The 16556-nt window shown below is 33.8% G+C and overlaps 1 protein-coding gene across 3 annotated transcripts in view; it reads left to right on the top strand.

Annotated features, from left to right (window-relative positions):
* The window catches only part of LOC126879480 (putative fatty acyl-CoA reductase CG5065), a 154805-nt gene extending 144378 nt beyond the window's left edge, over positions 1-10427 (top strand). For all 3 annotated transcript variants that reach the window (XM_050642514.1, XM_050642513.1, XM_050642515.1), the window contains exon 8: positions 10200-10427. In XM_050642514.1, coding sequence (XP_050498471.1) covers positions 10200-10311 — 112 coding nt within the window. In that variant the 3' untranslated portion in view covers positions 10312-10427. The remainder of the gene's footprint in view (positions 1-10199) is intronic.
* Positions 10428-16556: the final 6129 nt, after the last annotated feature.

The raw sequence follows: 16556 nt of genomic DNA, 5'->3' as shown, positions 1-16556 counted from the left end.
TCAACTTCAGACAACTTTGGAACCATTGCAACTTCAATGTCAGTCTGCTCAAGAGGAAATGACATGCTTCTTTCTTCAAACGGTTTGTCATTCATTTTTTCTTCCAAAAATACAACATCTCGTCCAATTTCAATTTTGTGTGTAACAGGATCTAGCAGTCTGTATCCGACAGATGTTTCTGAATACCCAACAAAGGTTTTTTCTTTACTTTTCTGGTCGAGTTTCTTCCGCTTTATTTTTGGAACATGTGCATATGCATAACATCCAAAGATACGTAGAATTGTAAGGTCAACTTTGTTTCCAGACCATTTTTCTTCTGGAGTTTTACCTTTCAGTTTCTTGGTTGGTGATCTGTTTAATAAATATACTGCTGTGTTAGCAGCTTCCGCCCACATTTGTTTTTCAGCATTTACCTCGAACAGCATCGAACGTACTTTTTCGAAAATAGTGCGGTTGAACCTTTCGGCAACACCATTCTGTTCAGGACAATATGGCACAGTAAGTTCATGTTTGATGCCTTTGCATTTTAAAAACTTGTTCATACGAGCATTGCAGTACTCACCACCATTGTCGCTTCTTAAAACTTTAATTTTTCTTTCAGTTTCAGTTTCGACTTCTGCACAAAATTCTTGAAACTTCTCAGGAACTTCGTCCTTTGACTTCAAAAAATAACAAAATGCTTTTCTTGTATGGTCATCGATAAGGGTAAACAAATATTTTGAACCAGCATATGATGGAACCTCCATAGGTCCAGCTAGATCTGAATGAACCAAATCGAGTTTATTTTTAGCAACTTCTTTGTTTGGATTTTTAGGAAATGGTTTTCTGGCATGCTTTGCCTTAATACAGCTTTCGCAAAGCTCAGGTGTTTCTTGTTTTTCATAGTGTATACCAGTTGCCATACCATTTTTTGATAGATCCATGCTAAAATGGTTTAAATGACCCAATCTTTTATGCCATAACATCTGTGAATTTTGAGGTTTAGCAATGTTAACTTTTTCCTTAGCCATTGTATTAAGTTTATACAATCCATCGAGATTTGTTGCTGTGGCTTCAGGTCTCTTCTTCACTGCTATCTTTTGATTGTGAAAAAGTCTGCATCCGTTGATGTCAAATATAACAGACCAACCATTGCTTACTAAGGCGTTTACTGATAAGAGATTTACCGATAGGTTTGGTACATACCTAACGTTTTGTATCAATTTTTCTTCTCGACTTTCTCCTAGTGTAACTGTAGCATTACCAGTTCCTTTTACTGTAAGCCTGCAGTCATTTGCCACCACAATCTCTTGACCAGAATTTTTGTTGGTAATATCTGTTAAAATTTCGTATTTTCCGGTCATGTGTGAAGATGCACCGCTGTCAACGTACCATATATCGTCTTTCATGTTGATACCAAATGCAGCGAAACATGTTGTACCACCTTTTTTGTTACTTTTGCTTTGAGATTTACTTCTTTCGGGCGATTTTTCCATTTTCTTCTTAGTACATTGATTTTTGTAATGTCCTTTGGATCCGCAACCCCAACAATGTGGTACTTTTTTAAATTTCTGCGCCGAGAGTGCATTGTCTTTTTCACGTTTACCTTTTTGCCATTTTTTGTCTTGCAAGAGTTTGGTCTTAACAAAATCAGCTGTAATGTCAACATTTGAATTTTCCAGAGCCATTACCATTGGGTCATATGCTTCTGAGAGACCCTGCAGCATGATTGCACCCAAAAATTCATCATCGATCGGTTTTCCAATAGAAGATAGTTACTGAGATAAGTCCATCGCTTCGTTTACGTAATCTTTCATTGTACGGTGCCGTGGCAGTTAGTAGTCATTCGCATCGGGTAAAAATTTTTGGAAAATATGAAAATATACATTGTTTTAAGCTATTTTCCCGAAAAAAATTTGCGGATTACTCATTCATTGAAATAAAAATCAACTTTGAAAATTGGTTTTTTCCATACATAACCTTACTAATTTCAGACATATTTTCACCAAATAGAAGTGTATATTTTATATTTGTAGGTACTGACCTTTTATTTATATCTTATTAATGCATATTAGTGCGGTATAATTCATTATTTTTATTAGAATACTGGATTATATTGAAGATATTATAATCCAACAAAATTTTAAATTCTCTCTGTCAACATTTTTGCAATCAAATAATCAAGTTCACACAAAATCACAAAATGTTTATGACATTTAGATCCACATTCGACAACGACTGTGCTAGGTTGCCAATTTTTTTCGTAGGGTTTTCTGTTTCAAATATTGATGTAATTGAAATAAATCAAAATATCTTTGGAATTTGAAAATTTGTCAAAACAAGATTAGTTGTCATTCACGTTTAGTATCGAAAAATGGATGTAACTTCTTATTTTGATATTAATAATATCACACAAAAAAGCGATTTAGAATTAATCCAACATTTGCAAAGTGTTTGATTAATTAAAAAACAGTTTGTGCAAAGAAAGACAGTGTCGCCGTTTATGTACGGTGAGGTCAATGAAGAGATACAAATTAAACTATGTTTTGTTTATTAGGGTGGGTTGTGATTGCGCGCAGCGGTCAAATACCTCCTGCGGTTCTCTCACTCCATTACCCGTAAGTTAGGTTTGGACCGAAGGGTTAGATCTTCCTCCTTTCTGACCGCTGCGCGCAATTGCAGTCTGCCCGTTTAATTATAGTAAACTGCCATTTATTATGTAAACTGCCATTACCATTTGTCAGCTGCCAATGTCAACAAAAAACTGTCATTGTCAGCTGTCAGTGTCAACAAAAAAAGAAGAAAATGCCATTGTCAGCTGTCAATATCAACAAAAAAGACTCATTGTCAGCTGTCAATGTTAACAAAAAAAGAAGAAAATGTCACTGTCAGCTATCAAAGTCAACAAAAAACGAAGAAACTGTCATTACCATTTGTCAGCTGTCAATGTCAACAAAAAACGAAGAAACTGCAATTACCATTTGTCAGCTGTCAATGTGAACAAAAAAGAAGAAAATGTCATTGTCAGCTGTCAATGTCAACAAAAAAACTCGTCAGCTGTCAGTGTCAACAAAAAAAAGAAGAAAATGTCACTGTCAGCTGTCAATGTCAAAAAAAAAGAAGAAACTGTCATTACCATTTGTCAGCTGTCAATGTCAACAAAAAAAAAACGAAAAAACTGCCATTACCAGTTGTCAGCTGTCAATGTCAACAAAAAAGAAGAATGTTGTTCTGAAGCTATTTTCTTGTGGCATTTTTACAATTTTAACTATTTAGAATGGGAAATAAGCCACAATATTATTAAAAAATGATTTTTATTAACGTTTCGACGCCCAAATCGGGTGCCGTTGTCAAAATACAAAATACTATTAATATAAACAAAAATGTTGTTGCTTAGTAAAAAAATTCTTCTAATAATTTATTTAATTTGACTCATTTATATCGGCAATTCAGATACATATGATACATTTTAAAGTAGAAGACTTTAAAATGATATTGCCAATATTTATGAGTTGCGTTCCTGGGACGACTTTACTGAAAGATAGTTCATTCGATTACATGAAATCAACCCCAACTCAAGAATATCCGTCACAAAAAAGAAGAAAATGTAATTGTCAGCTGTCAATGTCAACAAAAAACTGTCATTGTCAGCTGTCAATATCAACAAAAAAAGAAGAAAATGCGATTGTCAGCTGTCAATGTCAACAAAAAAAACTGTCATTGTCAGCTGTCAATGTCAACAAAAAAAACTGTCATTGCCAGCTGTCAATGTCAACAAAAAAAAGAAGAAAATGTCACTGTCAGCTGTCAATGTCAACAAAAAAAGAAGAAACTGTCATTACCATTTGTCAGCTGTCAATGTCAACAAAAAAAGAAGAAAATGTCATTGTCAGCTGTCAATGTTAATAAAAAAATAAGAAAATGTCATTGTCAGCTGTCAATTTGTAACACAACACTAAATGCCAACAAAGTTGAAGAAAACTGTATTGTTAAATTTGAATTGTTTAATTACTGCATAGTAGGTGGCACTAGCAATAAATATAAAAATTAGGTATGTCACACTTTAAAAATCCCTAGATTTCAAAGATAAATCGAGAAAAATCCCTCCTGTACCGATGCCCGTACGGTCCAGGTTTGGTTAGGTTAGGTCCATTTCCCCACAAAAATGCGTCTATATTTGTTACCTGTAAAACTAAACATTTTTATAGATTTGGCAACATCCAGCAACGTCACATGTAATTATCAATATGGCGGTCTAAAAAAGTGTATAAAATCCAATTTTCAAAGTCTTTTATTATTTAAACTTAAACTAATGGATAATCCGCAAATTTTTTTTTTGAGAATAGCTTAAAATAATGTATATTTTCGTATTTTCCAAAAAATTTCTCTCATAGCGGATGACTACTAACGGCCACGGCACCCCTCAGATGCTTTTTCAAGTGCAAGCCATGTCTCTACAGCTGTTTTGCATTGCATTACATGAGGATATGTACTCTTATCCAGAGAAAGTATTATTTTTGAAAGTGTTTTCTCCTCGTGACGCTTTTTTGCTGGATTGTCGAAATTAACAACATTATTACCATCATTAGTATTATTACCAGTTGGTTGAATCTCTGGCTGAACACAATACCATAAACCATCATACTTCAGGAGAGCAGTCATTTGGAATTTCCAGGTACTGTAATTTTCTCTGCCTCTGAGTTTTTCAACACTTTCAAGTCCCGAATGATCATTTTCAGCCATCGTACAAAAAACAAATCTTTAAGTTTTTTCTTGCTGCAAAATATTCTTCTAACTGGAGCTGCCCATAACCTATTAGTATTATTAGTATCTTATAATACTATTTTGCGCAGCAGAAGTAAAATAAAGTTCAGGATCTTGAATTTAAAATGTATTTTATGAATTTATAAACTAGACAATCTAATGACAATTATTGAAGTTATTTACCTTTTCAAAGCATACTAATAAAACAATATGAACTAGTATATAGTAGACACTTAGGATATTGCCTTTTTAACAGTACTAACCTGGCAATATCTATTATATATTCTTGAAGAACCTCATCTTGATTTTGTCTTAGATTTTTGAACTGCGACTGGTAGACATGCTCCAAGTTTTCGAGACCATCATCATCATCAATCAGCCCTTTGCATCCACTGCTGGATGTAGGCATCCCCTGTTTCCGTCCAATATCTTCTGTCCTGTGGGCATTATTTTTATATCGTCCGTCAATCGCGTGGATGGTCTTTCTCTAGTTCTTTTATCAACTCTTTATCTCCACTCGAGCAACCTCTTTGTCCATCTCCCCTCTGTCAAACGGGCCACATGACCGGCCCAGTTCCATTTAAGTTTAGCCACCTGACATACATCTGTGGCTCCTGTTCTCGATCGTAGTTCTTCGTTTGTTATATGGTTCGGCAGTGACACACCAATCATCGACGTTTCCATCTTACGTTGAGCAATTCTCAGCTTCTTAGCAGATGCGGTTGTTAATGTTAGAGTTTGAGCACCATAGGTCATAACCGGCAAAACGCATTGGTTAAAGACTTTCCGTTTTAAGTTGATTGGAAGATCACTTTTGAATACGTCTCTGAGTTTACCATATGCGGCCCAGGAGAGGATAATTCTTCGTTTCGATTCTCATGTTTGATTATCTCTCGTGATTCGTATTTCATGACCAAGATATGTGTACTTTTCTGCAAACTCCATTTCGCAGTCGTTAATGACAATGTTTTCACTGGGGACCAGTTTTGTCATTAGCTTTGTCTTAGATACTGTACGATAACTTGTACATATGTGAAAGCATGAATATACTTTCAGAGGATGTGGACTGTAGGTTAGGTGAAGTTCAAAAGGGAAGATAAAATATATGGTTTTATACAGACAATGTTAACATGTGTAATGTGTATAGTCTTACCAAACTGTAAAGCCTTGTCCGGGACACTGACGCGAGAGCCGGTCACATACGAGATGATTGTTTTCAGTACCGCGTGCCTCGCGTTTTGACTGTTGCGAAATCGTGTATGACGTCACTCCCGAAATATTGTTTATGATTACTGCTCTTCTATGGATTACTGTTCGTGCACGTAACGTAAGTATTGCTATTTCGTTCAGCCCAAAAGAAAGGCTGATAAGGTCGAGATGAGGCTACCCTCACGTGTCTCACCCTACGGTGGGTGTAGCAGAAGAGCGTTACTTGTTGACCGTAGAACGGCTGATGGTAGAGAGATCACCCTTTTGCGGGTGTAAGAGTTAAGAGATTGCACTCTCGCGTGTTGCAAGAGGTACTTGTTGACGATCGAACCGCTGATAGCAGAGAGAAGGATTTCTTCTGTCGCGAATCCAAAATTGCCTGTCTGTAAGGGATGAGGAGAGGGGCTAAGAAATAGGAAGGATAAAATGACTAGTGTTCGCGCAGTACAAATCGAGCATACCCAGAGTAAGTTCGGAATTAGTTTCCAATGCGCAGGCGTCAACGTAAACTTATCCTGGACATGCTCAGGATTTTTCGCTCCGCGAACAATTTTCGGATTCGCAATGTAATGACGGGTTGCATACATTAAGGTTAGAGAAAGAAGCTTTTTGTTGTCTCTTTCTTATTTCGAAATAAATGTCAAAAAAATGCAAATGCAACAAATTTGTATGTCAACAAAGAGAAAAAGAAAAGAGAATAAAGGCAACAGGCAAAGGATTAACTTTCTATTCAATAATTCAATGCCTTTCTTAGAAGGTAGAAATTTGATTAGAGTCTTTCTTTATTATTTCCACAATATAATGTGGTTATTTCCACTCTGAAATCCAGCTTACATTTTTGTAGAGAGTAAAAGATTGTTGATATGTAGATATAAAAATTACCTTTAACTTCATGAGGGTTGAACATTATCTGAAGGAAGGAATAATTTAGTAAAACAATCATTTCCAATTTTGATATCTATGTATTGAATTTAATGGGTTGTGGCATTGTGTTGTGGTTTATTACACCACAAAAATAATGAAATATAACAAGACACAAGAAATAGTTTCAGATTAAGTTTGATGTATTGTTTATGTTTCATTATATTCAATAAGAGACTAATTTAACTCATAAATTAAACTGAAAAATAAACCACAAGAATATGTAGGTACTTATAAGCTCATTTAGATAGAAGAAATTAAGTAAAAACAGAGTACAATTTATTGTAATACATACTACCGTAATAGATAATTATCGAATATCGAATGAAAATAATACTTGAAAAGGTACCTACTTATTTATAAACATACGAAATGGAAAACATTGACAAAAACAACTAAAAAAGCTTTAATATAAAAAATATTAAAATTTGTTTGAAGAATATTTAAATGACACAACACTTTACATAATTTCAAAACTTTAAAAACCAGAATCTACATCTACAAGTTGTTTAACAAAACAATATTTTAGGTTAAGAATTGGAAGGAGTAAGAACAGAATGTCAAGAAATTCTTCCCAAATATTTTGTGCGCCTGTGCGAACTTAAAATCCGAAACAAAATCCTCGAACGTCGAGAGCGTACCCCGGGCATGTTCAGGATCTTTTTTCTGTACTGCGCGAACACCGAATTAAAAATCCGGAGGGTGTTCAGAGGGAAAGATTTGGACTCCGCGAACGCCCAATTTTGTAATGCGCAGGCGTTCTCCCTCTGGGTATACCCAGGACGTACTGCGCGATCAAAGCTGGTACTATTGAACAGGGCTGGCTTGAGATCTATTTAAATTAAGGGTTGTAATGAGAGACTTATGCAGCAAAAAATATAAAAATATTTTTTACATGTGAAAATTGAACAGATACTTATGTTAATTTTTAACCCAACCTGAGAGCACACATCTTGAAAGTCTTGCAAAATTATTCTAATATCGCATGGAATTCTAATTCGTATGGGATTTGTATTCTCGTGCAGCTTCACTACCATTGTGGCGTTTTTATAGATGTTGTAGAGAATTGTAGAAATATGCTTTATTGTCACTGAAAATTATACAAATTTTATGGACAAAGCTTAATTAAAGTCAGAAAAAATAAATAATTAATATCTAACAATAACAATAACAAATACAATTTTCTGAAATTTGATAAATCGTCAATATAAAAAAAATATACATAAATACAAAATATAAGTTAATAAAGTAAAAAAAAACAAAATCGATATATTGCAACAATTTATAGAAATTGCAAAGTGAACATACAACAAAGTACATAGGAAGACATAGGAACTAATAAATTTAAGCTGCTGCATGTGACACCCAAATATAGATAAGTTTGGTTACTTGTACATTACTGTAATTTCTTAGTTAGTCATTAAGAAACTCTTCTACTGAATAATATGGTCTTTTAGATAGATGACCTTTGGTCATTTTACGGAACTTGGGGAAAGATGTTGCAGATTTGAGTTGTAAAGGAAGATGGTTGTATAGTTTTTTTGCGGAATATAATATAGATTTCTTTACTAACTCAGAGGACGGGATCGGTAAATAGACATCAAAATTTGAATTTCTGGTGGAGTAGTCATGACGAGGCCTTGCTGGAAAGACATGCATGTGTTTACGAATTAAGCAAACAGTTTCTAAAATATATAAAGATGTAAGGGTTAAAATGCCGTGATCTTTGAAGTAACTTCTGCAATGTGTTGTTCTTCTGAGGCCAAATAGATACTTTATTGCTCTTTTTTGTAATTTAAAAATAACATCTAATTTGGCAGCTGTACTAGAACCCCAAAAAGGAAGACCATATCGAAGATGAGACTCGAACAAGGAAAAATATGTTAGTTTAGAAGATGCTAAATTGAGTTCTTTCGAAACAGATCTTATAGCATAGCAGGCTGAGGCGAGTTTCTTACTTAACAAATCGATATGAAGGGACCATTTGAGGTTGCTGTCTAAAAAAATACCAAGAAATTTTACAGAATCAACTTGTAAAATCAATTTGTATATTTATTCGTGACCATATCACATGTATAATCTCTTCTTAAGTTGTTCGAAATCCGCTCATTTGCGGCTATTGTCTGAAGAACATCTAAGGCATCTCCTCAAAGAGCAATAGTCAGGTTTATAGACTTTTTTCGGACCATCCATTTGCTCTTGCAACTGATTTGAATTGTTTTATGTAGTTATTCCATGACGATTTTTTGTAAAAAGTTGGGGCTCCACTCCCTTCAAGTGCCGGCCGTGGCTTCAACTTACATTATTTCATCTCTTCGTCTTCTGTCTATGCTGTAATTAATCGAATTCTTCAGTCTGCTGCCCCTGTTCCCTCCATCTTTTTTCACCCTCTTTTATCTTTTCATCAAAAGAAGAAATATCGTAAGCAACTTTGTTTTCTTTATCGCCAAGAGAAGAAATCTCACAAGTATTCTTAAAGATTTGTGGATAGACATTAGTCGAGCCTTTGCTTTCCAGAAGACAACTAGCGTTAGAAACTTTATTTTAGAAACTTTACTTTCCAACGGAGTGACTAGAAACTTTCGAAATTTATGAAATGACAGCAGCATGCTGTTTACTGAAAAGTTTACAATAAGGGATGTGTGTTTGAGTACAAGCATGCTGCTGTCATTTCATAAATTTCGAAAGTTTCTAGTCACTCCGTTGGAAAGTAAAGTTTCTAAAATAAAGTTTCTAACGCTAGTTGTCTTCTGGAAAGCAAAGGCTCGACTAATGTCTATCCAGAAATCTTTAAGAATACTTGTGAGATTTCTTCTCTTGGCGATAAGTATATTATACTAGTTAAGGGGAACGGAGAAAAATGGAAAATTTTGACACATGTCAAAATTTTCAATGTGTTTTAAATATATCCATTTCTTCGAATCCTGAGAAAACTAATAAGTATTTTTGAAAAATTTAAACGCAGAATGAAAGACTACTTTATTACCGAGGGCCGAAAATTCCTTAGAATAAATAAAAAGTTTCTTTTGAATGAAATATTTACAATTAAAAATCACACTAAATTTTCTCTTTTATTTTCACCCCTGTAACTTATTAATATAAACATTATAGAAGTTGTCAGGGACTTTCGGCCCTCGGTAATAATGTAATCTTTCACTCTGCGTCTAAATTTTTCAAAAATATTTATTAGTTTTCTCAGGATTCGAAAAAAAATTAATACATTTAAAACACATTTTGCATTTTGCTCCGTTCCCCTTAAATATTTATCTACTTTACCTAACATAAGTATTATTTACACGTTTCATTAACGCTTTAATTGTTTTTAGGTTATACTTCTTAGATTTACTAAAGGATATTTTGCTCTATGGATTGCTGTTATGGTTGTTTTATGGCTTTGTAACCAGGTTGTTGGTAGCTGTTGGAAATCCTTTAGTTTGATGTTTTATTTTATATGTTGGAACTATTGATATATTTATATGTTTAATACATTTTGTACCATTTGGAAATGAAAGATCTATTTATAAAATATGGTTTAATAAAAATAAATAAGTACAGTTTTTTTATTTAAATTAACGTGTCTAAGCAATAGAGGCCATTGACACGGTTACAAAATAAGGATTGCAGTATATGTACCATAATAGCAAAGTTACAGTATGAGCAAGGTGATAAAAAACAATATCTACACTCACCGGCACAGAATTAGGCCAGCCAACACTTTTGATTAAGTTTGACAATTTATAACTTTATTATTTGTGCTCCGATTTTCAAGATTCTTGCATCAGTTTATAGGTACATATTTTGATGTCGTTTGTTATTATTTCGGTGACAAAATTTTTTACTTAGATGTCATTATACGGGGGTGAATGGAAGCGTTGTATTTACTCCTAACTTTAAAAAATTCTGTGGAAAAATTGAAAGGGCTGATTTTGTTACATACGCCTTTTGTATTATTCTGGAGACATTCTAAAGATTTTGCTTTTTGAAGTATCCGAATATCTCTTTTCTTGTAAGAGCTGTACAATTTTTTGTAAATAAAAACACTGATTGACTCATAAACAGAAATATCTTAAATAGAGGTTGGATTGATAAGATTAGAATGACCTGCATGTAGCCCAGATCTCAATCCTATTGAGCATTTATGGGATGAATTAAATTCGCCGTCTCCTAGGCCTCCAGAAAATTTGGTAAAATTATGGCCCTGGTAGAGGAATATCGAGCTATTCCTCAGACAAGGGTAACACATCTTTATTCGATGCCAAACAGATTGCGAGCTGTCGTTGCTGCGAGAGGTGGACATACCCGCTATCGAATTGTTTTTTTTTGTTGTTAATAATTTTGTTTTGTGTTGTTAATTTTAGTGCGTTTGATATTTTTAATTAAGTAAACCGTCAAAGCAGTGTTTTTATTTACAGCTTTTAAAAGAAAAGAAATATTCAGATAGTTCAAAAAACAAAATCTTAGGGATAACTCTAGGATAATATAAAAGGAGTATGTAACAAAATCAGCCGTCCAATTTTTCCACAGAATTTTTTTAAGTTAGGAGAAAATACAACACTTCCATTCACCCCCGTATATTGCCATCTAAACATAAACATTTTGTTACTGGAATAATAACAAACGACATAAAAACATGTACCTACAAACTAATGCAAGAATCTTGAAACTCGGAGTACAAATAATAAAGTTATAATTTGTCAAACTTAATAAAAAAATTTGGGTGCCGGAATTTTGTGCCCCTGAATGTATATGGTGCAGTATAACTGAGAGTCTTTATCATAATATTAAAGTTACTATTATCATTAACGGCCGGTTTCACAAGTCGAAGTTAACTTGTGGTTAAGAGATAACCAAAAGTTACCCCGAAATATGTGTTTCACAATATCAGGTCAACGGCGAAGTTGTGGTTAACCGACAGAATTTTTAACCAGAGCTTGGAGTGATGGTTAAGCTTTTAACCAGAGGTTATCCTAACCTAATTTCGTTTTATTGACAGGACAGAGTGTATACACGTAAATTATTAATTACAGATATGAATTTATATGATGTACTTAAATGCGTTTAGCATTTCAGCGGCCAATAATTGTTCGATTTTTAAATGATTTGCTTCCTGGGGTAATTATTAATAAGTACATACTATAGTCTCTTGCTTGCTAGGTACATGTTTTTATATTAACAATTTAATTTTAACAATATTGGCGAAAGACCTTAAAACAAATATTATTCTTAAACAAAACTTAAACTGTATAATGTGCATGTAATATACAGTATGTGTACTTTAGTTGGCTACGTATGGGAAGCATTTTTAATATTAATTTTACGAAAAAAAGATACTTCAAGAAAGTTTTGCATAGTAATTTTTATGGTCCAAAATCTAAGATGCAACCATCATGTATCAAATTTTATTAATCCCATAGGAGCTATGTTAAAATATATGATTATGCAAATCAACCACAAGTCTGACTGAATACCACACATATACACACATTTATTTTTCCTTAATCTGCAAAATAAACTCCACAACTAAATATAAAATCCTTAAAAAATATATACAACAAATTAATAGTCATAAAAAATATAACAATTTATTGAATATATCCTAATAAAAATCAATGGAAACTCATCTGACTGATCAGCTGATTTGATAATTCTTCCATAAAAATGTTATTTCTGGTGATCATTGTCCATAATTTCCTACCAACATAAGAAAAATAAAACAAAACTTACGGTCAACTAACCATGATTGAATCTGTGGTTGTGAAACAGCAACTGTCAGTTAGACTGTGGGTAAAGGTTAGTTGACCGCTAGGGTTAACCACAGATTGTGAAACCGGCCGTAAGAGTGACGGTTAAGTCTTGATCCAGTTTGTGTTGTCTTCGAGTGTTGGTGCATAGTGGTACTCAACTAGTCTGACGGTGGCACGGGTATTGCAGGTATGGTACCAAGGAGAATTATTACCCTGACTCATCAGGTTACTATGAGTAAGGCAGCAAAGTCCAATTCTTAATCTTCTTGTTACAACTTTGTCCCTTCTACTAAGTGATGGTATTTTTAACTCATGAATTCTGTGTTGAATATGATGAAGTTTTGAGCTTGTTCTATTCCAGAGGTTTTGCCAGACTCTCAAGAACATTTGATTTACTGTATGTTGTAAATCTACCCCAAGTTGAATACTCTCCATTGGAATATCAGAACGGAAGTCTTTTTAGCCGCTTGATCTGCGTTATCATTTCCTGTAAAACCAACGTGCAATGGAGCCCAAATAATGCTAACCAATAGGTTCCAACTAATCTTTAAATTGGTGGTATTCATTGTGGATAATTCGAATTAGTGGATTTTGGTAGTAAATATTCTTGATCGATAGAGTGGATGATAGTGAGTCAGCGCAGATAGCAAGGTTTTTGCTTTTGTTGGTTGGACAACTGAGTGTCTTCATGACAATATATAATTCGGCTAAGTATAATTTAATTTACAGTAAATATAGTTTAGTTTAAAAAGTTTCTTTGTTGTCGGGATATAAGGTTAGAACTACGCCTAAGAATGCTTCGGTGTTACGTGTTCTCTACTCTTCTTAATGGCTTGGAAGCTTCCATCTGAATAAGTTGGCCGCCTTTGAATTTTGATGTTACAGAAGAATGTGGAAAGCGAAATGTGGGAAGACGAACGAAGAACATCCTGGCTTAAGAACTTAAGGGAATGGTTCGAATGCAGTAGTGCAGAGCTGTTTAGAGCGGCAGTCAACAGGGTCCGCATTGCCATGATGATTTCCAACCTTCGATAGAAGATGGAACTTAAAGAAGAAGATAGTTTAGCTTAAGGACTGCGACAAGGGTGCATTTTGTCCCCTCTATTATTTAATGTCTCTGCCGAACATATCATCAGAGCTTCTTTTGAAGGTGGCCCTGAAGGTGCCAGAGTTAATGGAATCATCATTAACAATGTAAGATATGCCGATAATACCGTAGTATTAGCGAAAACAGAAGACCAACTAAAAATATTGATGATTATTTCATTCATAGGAGATTCTGACCAATAGAAAGCTACATAAATCTAAATTAAATCGATAATTTTTGATAATTTCCCGTCGTCAAGTATATTACGTCAGATACCCTTCGTTGCTACGAAAAAAAAACATTCAGTGACATAAATGACAATTAATGTCTTAAAAATTATAAAAGTGATGACTTTCAACCGTCAAATTAATATTTATATCAACTATGTGTTTAATTGTACTAATTTGTACTTACATACATAAATTACAATAAAATTTTGGTGTTGAACAGTTTTATTCATGAAATAATCGCAACAAATTGCACTCGATCTCTAAAATTAATATATAATTTTTGCCCTCGTGACACTTTGACATAATTTCACTCGCCTTCGGCTCGTGAAATTAAAACTGCCAAAGTGTCACTCGGGAAAAATTCAATAATTTTAGAGCTCTTATGTGCAATTACTACTGAACATATTATCAGAAGAAAGTCATAGGCTGGGCTTGGAAGTTACCTTTTTCAAAACCAAATCATGGTATTCCACAAGAACCCCCATGAACAAATTACACCCAACATGCAAATATATGGTATTCTTTTTCTCATGATCATCTTTCAGTGCGTCACAGTTTTTCGATTTCTTTATAACGCATTAAATTGTATGTGACAGAAAAAAAGGCACGTTCGTGATTACAGGCATTTACAACATTTATTCTAGTTATTCTAGTTGTCGATAGATGGCGCCATAATAAAAAAATAATTTTTTTAATTAGATAATAATATTACAAATATAATCTGTATAATTTATAAGACTATACAAATCAAAGAAAATACAGTTTTATAAATGCAAGAAACACATTTGATTTGTTTTTATTCCAAATTGAAAATAAAATGTGACAACTTACCCTTTTTCCTATCATTTGTTACGCACTGAAAAGCTCATGAAAAGGACAATATCACCCTTCAGAGTTCCCAAAGCTTCATATATCTTGACAGAAAGCTAAATAGTCAACTAGACCACTCAAAAGAAATTAGAAGACGCATTGAAATTGCAAGGTCTGGTTTCATCATCATCATCATCATCATCAACCCGTACGCGTCCACTGCTGGACATAGGTCTCCCTCAGCTCTTTCCATTCATCTCTATTTTGTGCGGCTTGCATCCAGTTACCGATAACATGTTTCAAATCATCGGCCCATCTGGTTAGTGGGCGTCCTCTGCTCCGTAGTGCTTCTTCTCGCGGCCTCCAAAACGTATTGTCGAGTGGAGGCCGCTGGTTTCATGAACATGCGTAAAATGCTCTGTAACTCCAAGCTACCAATCACAATAAGATTGAGAACAATAAAGTGTTATGTGTGGTCTCTATTACTATATGGCTATGAGACCTGGACATTAAAGCGGTATGACGTCAACAAATTGAATTCATTCGAAATGTGGATGTACCGCCGAATGCTAAGAATAAGCTGGACAAGCAAAACTACGAATGAAGAAGTACTGGAAATAACGAACACACGTTCTCATCTGGCCAATAAAATCAAAATTAGAAAGACGTTATATCTAGAGCACTTAATGTGTCATAGGGAATTTGAGCAGGTCCAGGTAATATTAGAAAACAAAATTGAAGGTAAGAAGGTTTTAGGAAGAAAGAAAAAATCCTGGCTCCGAAACATCACAGATTGGACCCACACAACAGGGAATGACTTAATTCATCAAGCCCAGAAAAGGGAGAAATTTTCCATATCCGAGGCAACCAAATAACGTTTACAAAACGTTGAAAAGACGTCATAATTATCACCAATCCACGTCAGTTTGTCACGTTTTTTCGACGTCGAAAGTCACGTGAATATGTCTCATTATAACTGACGTCATTTTTACCACGTTTTAAATACGAGACAGAAAACCCTAGTTTTTATGTAGTTTTTTTTAGATTATTTTTCATTTTATGGTTTTAAAAATACACAATAATAATTATTCGTTAGGGATATAACCCAATAAAGGAAGAAGAAGAAGAATAATTATTCGTATGGGCATTGTTGGTATTGCAATTTTTCATTTAACTGTTTTAAATTTAGCTTATAGGCTAAAAGTAAAACCAAATGAGAGACTATGAAATGCATAGAATTACAATAGGTTGTTACCCTCAATGCAACATTATAGAATTTTCACTTTTTATATAGGTATACTTACTGTGTCAAAACTGAAACAACATATAAACTAATAAATAATTTATTAACAAATTAATTCAATTAAACTCGATAACACATAATTAGTTAATTAACAGAAAATAACCAAGAAAACAAAACAAAACAGAACCTCAAACGTTTTCAAGAAGAACTATTGCATTGAACTACTTAACTCACTTGAAAAAAACGAATAAAAATCTCTTAATTAACACATTTCTTCAATTAAATATCTAAATGAAAAGTCCTATTTTATTACACAAAGCACGTAAACAATAAATGAAAAATTTCTTATGACAATTTAAGCTTAAAAACGTCAATATACAACATAACATTATAAGCATTAACTCGTTAAGCTCCTCCCATTTTTGTGACGTAAGATTCGGGCTGTCTGAAATGAAAACGTGTTTTTAAAGATATTTTAACGTCATTAATCTTACGTATATAAAATCACCTACAAAAGACGTTTATCCGACGTAATGCTCAAGCACGTGTATATATTTAACCAAAAGCTG

Source organism: Diabrotica virgifera, chromosome 2, assembly GCF_917563875.1.
Source record: "Diabrotica virgifera virgifera chromosome 2, PGI_DIABVI_V3a".
In the NCBI taxonomy this organism is placed as follows: Eukaryota; Metazoa; Arthropoda; class Insecta; order Coleoptera; family Chrysomelidae; genus Diabrotica; species Diabrotica virgifera.
This window is presented reverse-complemented; position numbering and strand designations above follow the sequence as displayed.